The 8,480-nt window shown below is 40.0% G+C and overlaps 1 protein-coding gene across 1 annotated transcript in view; it reads left to right on the top strand.

The window, feature by feature from the left end:
• Window positions 1-8,480, top strand: part of LOC106752050 (protein alan shepard-like) — a 30,632-nt gene that overhangs the window by 18,777 nt on the left and 3,375 nt on the right. Inside the window, exons 4-7 of the mRNA XM_014633443.1 lie at window positions 1-307; window positions 1,167-1,381; window positions 1,691-1,749; window positions 2,138-2,283. The exon at window positions 1-307 is cut by the window's left edge and continues 6 nt beyond it. Coding sequence (XP_014488929.1) covers window positions 1-307; window positions 1,167-1,381; window positions 1,691-1,749; window positions 2,138-2,283 — 727 coding nt within the window. The remainder of the gene's footprint in view (window positions 308-1,166; window positions 1,382-1,690; window positions 1,750-2,137; window positions 2,284-8,480) is intronic.

The following is an 8,480-nucleotide window of genomic DNA, read 5'->3' as shown; positions in this document are numbered from 1 at the left end:
TGGAGGCGGCGGCGGCGGCGGTGGCGGCGGTGGTGGCGGCGGTGGCGGCCACGGTCTGAAGGGCAACGCGGGCGGTGGGCCGAGGGGCGGCAATCCGGTGCAGTATCGCGCGAGTGGCGGAGGAGCGGCCACCTGGAGCACGGCGCCGTCTCACGCGGTCGCGGCGGCGGCAGCGGCGGCCGCATACCCGCCCTACACGCGGTATCCGAGCGCGGCGGCGGCAGCGGCGGCGGTCGGCGGTCCACAGCAGCTGCCGGCTTCCGCTAATCCCTTCGTCACCGCCGCTTCTTACGCGCAGCATGCGTCGGTAAGTACGCGCCGACGTCGTTGACGTAGCGGCGGCGGCTGTGTGTGAGCTCTATAGCACTCTCTCCGACGCGGCGAGGGGCAGAGAGGAGGGGGGGGGGGTTGCGTGAAATAGTATTCGATCTCGAAGGCGGGGTGCTCTCGCATTAATGGGGTGCCCGTTGCGCCCGCATTCGCGAAGGGATCTAGCTCATGACTCTCGTGCGATTTCGTTTTCCTCTTCGGTTCTTTCGTGAATCGAGAGGATCGTTGAGACGTTGACTGTTGAGTGTGCAGGTGAGTAAGCGCGTTTCTTGTGAATCTGTCGGTTGAGAGGGGGAACGTATCGCTGTTCGCTTTCTTCGGTCTTGGATTGTGGAAATCTCTTGAGGATTTGGTCGAAATGAATGATAGACGGTAGACGTTCTTAGACGGACGATCCACTGAATGTGTTTGATTTCTAAGACTTGTGTAATGCATCTGAAGAAGTGGCTGTTGGTTTTCTCTCGATAAACGTGCGAGCAACGAGAGTGTAAAAGTTAATATTCGGAGTTTGACTTATCCTTCAATCTTCGATCGGCTGTATCAGTCAATGACCTGTTCGACTTTGATCTTGCGATGGTAAATATGACACATTTTCGCGCTGGAAAGATAAATAATTCCATGTAGTAAACGCGTTGATATTACGAAATATAAATTTAGATATAAATTAAGAAATGTAAATTTACTCGTAGAATTTATATTTCGGTAGTTTGGTACTGAATTTCTGTGTCTCGAATCTCTTCGATATTGAAGTCTTTTAAATAGAATATTTCATATCTGGCTCACAATAATATCAAATTCTTTTATATCAGATTCTTATTTTATGTCATTGCTTACAGTATGGTGGACAGCGGGTGCCTACTGCTTCGTCCCCAGCGAACACAAACAGCAGCTCTAGCAGTGCTACCGGTAGCCAAAGCGGAACAATGAGCACGAGTCTCAGCAATAACGCTATGCAGGGTCAGCAAGCGGAGCAGCTGTCGAAGACAAATCTTTATATCCGTGGCCTCAACCAAAACACAACTGATAAGGACCTTGTTAACATGTGTTCTCAGTAAGTAGCGTTAAATCGCGCTTCGGATTAGTTTGTGATTTGTACTCTGTACTGTACTCTCAGAGAATTCTATTTAGAGAAAGTAATGTTTATTAATAGTGATATAATTTGTATATAACAGAGATCGATTTTGATAACATATATGTATATTATGATTAATAAGTATAAACAAATTTGGACATTTCAGTAGTTGATGATGTTTCAATTGTACTTATATATATATATGATTGAGCTAACATAAGTGCGGTAGTGTTATTAATATAATTATTAATATTATTAAGTTACACTTTTAACCCGATGTTTTTACAGATACGGAACTATAACATCAACGAAGGCGATACTTGACAAGAATACAAATAAATGTAAAGGTACTTATATTTTAATTACTTTATACCTTATATATTACTATATCTTATTCCTCAATATCTCAATTTTTTAAGTTTGTAAATTTCGAATTAAATCCATTGTTTCATTGCATCACTGTTTCTTCTTATGTCAGATTTCCGATAGATATCACGTGAATTCTTGTAGCGCTGTTTACATTAACGATAAATTCACGTGATACATAAAATATTTTTGTTGTGATCTTCAATATTAAAATAAAAGACATTTTTTTATGTGTAACGAAATTATTGTTCCTTTGGAAAATTTGGAAAATAATTTCAAGTGGTTATAAAATCTTTTATAAGAGGTTTCCGGAAGGAATCGACGAACATATTCTCTCTTACTCATACGTGGCGTATAATTGTATTGCAGGTTATGGCTTCGTAGACTTTGAGTCACCACTGGCGGCAGAGGGTGCTGTGAAAGCACTGGTCGCCAAAGGGATCCAGGCTCAGATGGCGAAAGTGGGTATCTGGTTGCTCCGTAGACTGGACAGTGTACGTTGGTTGTGCATGCAAGTACAGTAATACCAGAGTAACAGTAAACCTCTCTTTCTCTCTCTTTCTCTCTCACATCTCTTTTTTTTCTCTCTGTTTCGTCTGTATCATTTTCACCCTCTTCTCTACCTTCAGATATTATTTCTCCCTCCCCATTTTTCCTTCATCGTCGGAATCTATCGAAGTAGATCGCGTTAGAATTTCTCACGCTCTTTCGGACTGTAAACACAATACACGCGTAATAGTCTCGATAATGAAACAATACAATAATTACACGGAACTAATTGGAGCAACATCTTCACTTGTTACAAAAAAAGACATATTTAAATCAACATAATATATTCTTCGAGAAAGAATCATGTTTCGATAGACGTAACATAGTCATTTTCAATTCACCTTATACAATACATTTGCAGTACACATTTCGAATAAATGAACTCACCCTTTTTATTACAACAGTTGTTTTTATACATCAAATTGTATTATTTTTTTAAGAATTTCCACCATTCTTCTCTTTTCCTCNCCCCCCCCTCTCTCTCTCTCTCTCTCTCTCTCTCTCTCTCTCTCTCTTTTCTCGCTCTCTTTCTTCTCTCTCTCTCTCTCTCACATTCATTTGTCTAGATATTTTCTCCCAATACTTTGTTTGTCATTCTATCTTACGTCCTTACCAGACCTATCTCGATGCTTGCTGCTGTATCTCGGCCACAGATTATAGCCGATACTATGCTATGTCGACACGTTTACGATCGTCATGTCTCATGTCCGAGAATTGCATTCGTTTCAGCACTAATTTCAAGCTGCCCCCTTTCTCTTCCTTCTCCCCTAGAGTCTTAATAACAAATCGTTCTCTACGAAACTCTTAGAGCTTCGCTCCACCTTGTACTCATCAATCTCGGTGAAAAAAACTCGATATAGACGAAATAAACGAAAGTATTCACGTTGAAGTTGCGGCAGCGTAAAAGCGACGTAGCGGCCTTAGTATGATATAATGTCAGTATATCATTGTGCAATATACGTTCAATTATGTTCTCCATCTAACGTCAGCGAAAATACGAAGAGAGAGAGCATACCTCGAGCTCGGCACCGAATTAGAAACTAGAATTATATGATTTATCGGAGCAATCGCAGTCAAAAGAATCGGTCTTCAAATAGATTTCATTTGTCTGTCCGTTCGATAGCCGGTTTACATTAGTCGTCGCCTTCCGTTCTCTCAGTATCTCCGCATTTAGTCGAGTTCTTCCTTGAGGCGACGATCGAATAAACGATAGAAAAAATAGTACACACGTATCGTATACACGTAAAAACACACACACACACACACACACACACACACACACTGTGCCGAGAACGAGAAGAGAGTATCGGCTCCCGCCTTTTTCGTATCATTTGCTCCAAACGACTAACTAACGGAATGGTTCCGCTAATTCTGGCCGCGGTGAAAAGCACGGGGTGCTATCCAGCAGCTGTGATAATGCTGATGATATGATACTGATGATGATAATGACGATGATTATGATGATTATGATGATGATGATTATGTCGATCGCATGTGACATGATACAAAACTAAACTGCGATACCCGTGTACCCTTGATTAACTCGTGCCCAGAGGTACACGGTTATTACTCGCTCTTATTCAGCAGCGACGCTATGCGAGATCAGATCAGACGCTGTCTTACCCTCAGGGTGTTGGTTGGTTGGTCTGATTGACACACACACTTGGCTTATATATAATTAAAGTTTAACCAGCACACCTACAGGTTCACACTGCGTGCAGTCCGGGAGCTCGTCGTGAGATTCGAACTCGCTCGCTCGACTGATTCGCAAGAGCCGATAACGAATAAGCAAATTGTACATATACATGTGTCGTACATGTAATTACGGGTTTAAGCGCGTGAAATCTTGAGCGATGCTCAACCTCACAATAGCTCATAACTCGAACTATCGTGATCTCTCTGCATTCTCGCCTTAGGAATTCCGACTAATTAATCTTCAAAATGCACTATCGAAATATTTTCTAGTTGCCTCCCAATATATGGAGATATATCAGACACGTATATATATATATATATATATATATTTGTTACACATATATATATGTGTGTGTGTGTGTGATATAGATTACACAGAATTACATAGATTAAATAGATAAAAATATTTGGGAGAGAGTGACCTTTTCGAATCTTACACTCGAGATCCCCGGCGCACAAATCGTACTTGACGAATCTGTGAATTATCTTATCATGATAAGAAGTACATTAAGATGTAATATTCGATCGTACATATATACAGGATGTCCCAGAATGAACGGCGGGATTAATAGCAGACGTAACAGTAGAATTTTTCCCGACATGATTCGCACTATTAAACAAACAGTTCATTCTGAGGCAGCCCGCATACATATGCGCACGTGTAAACGCGTGTACATGATACATATATGTCCACGCATATACGTACACCTGCGTATACATATGTATACATATATATATATATATATATAAATATTTAAATGCCATCAGCTTGGCTTATATCATGATATTTTCATTATTCGTTTCTTTTTTCTTTTAATGCATTCGCAAGATTGAAGTAAATTGTCGTAAAGTATAAGTATATTCAAGTAATCGTAGATCTTTTTTCATTGATTCTTGACGGAAGCGGTGGATCTCGAAATATGCTTGAGGGTGCATAATGTCAAACGAACTTCGAAACTTCCGTTTAGCGTATCTCTCTATCTCTCTTTCTCTCGTTCTGTCTCTCTCTTTTTTTTTCTTTTTTCCTGGTTTACTTCATTTAGTTCCTCTCTCTCTCTCTCTCTCTCTCTCTCTCTCTCTCTCTCTCTCTCTCTCTCTCTCTCTTCTCGCTTGATCGTGAGCGAGAAACCGGAGCATGAACACATGTATATGTACATCCATACTCAACATATATTATGTGTTTTGTGCGATCTGTACTCGTCAATTCGCTCCTCTTTTTCTTTCTCTCACTTCCTCGCTCTTTCTCCCTCTTTCTGTCTCTCCGTTTATTTACTCATATACAATGTAACTGTATATACATATATGTATATATATATACGTGGAGATGCCTGTGCTTCTTTACCACGCTTTTCTCTCTTTCTCTCTCTCTCTCTCTCTTTCTTTCTCTTTCTCTCTATCTCTTCAATGAAATGTCAAATGTTACTTGGATTTATTCTTCATTACCGCTTTGAATGGTTATCTATAAAGACGACGGAGACATATCGACGTTTACATAATGTTAGAAACATAAATAGATAGAAACTGTACGGAGCGTTCGTAAAATACGCGGCCAAACACACGATTATACGGGATTAGTGCATCGAGAGATTAGAGGAGCTGCAGGAAGTTTTGACGAAGATCCTACGTAAATGCTTCGCTCAACAAGTCAAGTCAAACAAAGAATTGCGGAAGAGCGATTCAACCTCGAATAAGTAATTTCGTATTCAGCCTCTCATTAATAGCCACGAGTAAAACCGCAAGTCGTAAAATCGCTCTTTAATGTTTGCCTCAGGTTCTGCAACGTAAACAGATTGCGACTCACGAGTTCTTATTTTAAGCGAAATCGTCGAAGTTAACGCTGAACAGAGTAGAGGTAGATCGAATAAATCTTACGCTTAATCGCCAATCTGACTTCAGTAATAAAAGATACGCTTATTACGTTGACTAATTCTTTGCCACATGAGTTAGTTTTCAGAGAAATTACTAGTGACACGTGCGTTTCACTCTCCAACGAACATGTACATGAGAAAAAACAACTCCGTTGGTGTAACTGAATTTTCCGTTACCTGAGGACCAGATGAAAATTCCATTGTAGGAGCAGAAAAATTCCTGTAGGAGGTTTTCTGTTGGAAATTTCCAGGTGGATTTCCACGGTGAATCCATATAGGATATTAAAAATCCATATAGCAATTCATACGGTGCGTAATGAAAATATAATGAAAATTCATAAAGGAATCCACATTATTACCCAGGACCTGGGGTTTTTTTTGCGTAAATCCCCAGGGGCAACCAGGGATTCCATATGGATTTCCTATGCAAATTTCCACCTGGTCTTTTTCAATAGGGTTTCTACTCAGTCAATCGTTTTCAGTTACCTCAACCGAGCTTTTAATAAAGCTGAATGTTCACACGAATGTTCAGTCGCGATAACAGAGATATCATTTCTTTTCGCCGAGTTTTTTTTTTCATTTCTTGTCACTGAGTTTTCATCTAGCCCCTATTCTGTTGCAGAAACTGAGTTCTTTTCATCCCTGTGTTAACTGTTAACTGTTATTGGGAAGAAATTTGAAAGATAATCTTATCGTCATGAAAATTTCTTGCGTCTTCTCTGACTTTCCCGACATATGCCGTAGACCACAACTGACCGTGTGTTTCACGAACATTCTGTATACGCTTATCGTGTGTATCGCCACGGTATTATCAGACACCGTTTGGCACGAAACGATACCGCGCGGACGAGTGTTTCGAGATTTTGTCGGATTTCGACAAACGCGATACGAAATGTATGCACAGGCGACGTATCCACTGTCTCACTATCTCGTGTCTCTATCGCAAGATATTTAATCTGCGAATGGAGCCTTGACTAACGTACCAACGGCCCTCCGTCTTAGATTATTATACTTGGAATTATTGGCGTAGTGTTGCAATTTTCATTTTTACGTATTATACATTTATTTCTCAACTGTCTCTCTTTTTTACGTCTGATTTTCTCATCTATACACTCACCTCTACCTCTGTCGTATCTATCTCTTAGGGCTTACCTGTAGAAAAGAGAATTCGATCAAACCTTCCGATAGAGCTGTGAATCTTTTTTCAGCGCGAGGACTGTTTAACGATATCGTACGATGTGTATGTGTGTGTATAGAGTACATCCGTGTGAGCATGCTCCGTGCGCGGATGATGCGGGATGCGCTTGAGAAAAAGGAAAAGAAAAGAAATGAAAAGAGTAAACGAAAAAAAAAAAAAGATTCGGGAGAATCGTTTTTAGAACGTTTCTGGTAGCGTTTGCGATCAAAAAGGGAAAGACATTTCATATCGAATGCATCCGAGAAGCAAATTTAGAGAGCCACCGGAATGTGGTAAACGTAATTTGCCATGAAGCATGTGACAAAACCTTCTTCTCTCTTCCGACGTTGAGATTAATATTACTATCACGGTTCCGATCGATCCTTAATTGACTCGTTCTCGTTTCGTTTTGCACTCTCTTGGGATTAGTTCGGCGGATGATTCCCGATCTAGTTTAACGATCTCTTCGTAGTGTCACTGTTACGTAGAAGTTACTATACATTTTATGTTCCGACCGAGAGTATATGTACTTCTCTCGTGTACCGCCGTTTCACTTCTTCCTTAGATACGTGAGACCACGCGCGAGTTAGAAGCATCGTTTATCGCCTTGAGAACATCTGAAACTTTCGTCTTTTCGTATATTATCTCGACGTTGCTCGGTGAACTGGGAAATATCATTTTAACATTCCAGACTAAGCGATGAAATCAACGCGTTCGCGGTGCACTCGTCCGTTCTGCCAGATTCTCCTAATTATTTGCTCATAGTTCCTATATCGATTTTCGTATGATTATAGTATATATATTTCTAACATGATTATTTATACTTGTATAAATACTTAGTATGATAAACTTACCTGTTGTATAGAATATCACTGAAGATATTTGGACGAATTTCTTGCAGGTGTATTTCTACGTTCGTTCTTCTGATTAAATTGGAGGACAATTCCTGAATCTCGAGGTGATATTTTCTCAACGAAAATTTAATCGAACTTTATCTTCCCGATAATTGAACAAGTGACCAAGAAGAATATCTGCAAGGATATTGCCCGAGCATTTTCGCGATGATCTCTACAGGTTATTATTGAGCACATGAAAATAGGCTTGTTGAGTCTTACATACGTGCTCTTAAATCTCTGGTGTCTATTCTTCATCAATAACTCATTTTATCAGCAAATGATGTAAGGAGATCGCTATTCCAAATTTATTTTTTCGCGTCTCGACTCGTCTCGTCTGTGCATTCATTTGTGTGTATCGACGACGACATACAGATCAACGATAACGACAGTCGTGGAAGTTAAAATGATAAACTATACTCGTATCTGTCTGGAAAATCAAATACATACATACATACATATACATATATATATATATATATATTTATATATATATATATATATACACATATATATATATATATATATAT

The sequence above is a fragment of the Dinoponera quadriceps genome, unplaced genomic scaffold, assembly GCF_001313825.1.
Source record: "Dinoponera quadriceps isolate SergipeBrazil2010 unplaced genomic scaffold, ASM131382v1 scaffold424, whole genome shotgun sequence".
NCBI classification, from domain to species: Eukaryota; Metazoa; Arthropoda; class Insecta; order Hymenoptera; family Formicidae; genus Dinoponera; species Dinoponera quadriceps.
This window is presented reverse-complemented; position numbering and strand designations above follow the sequence as displayed.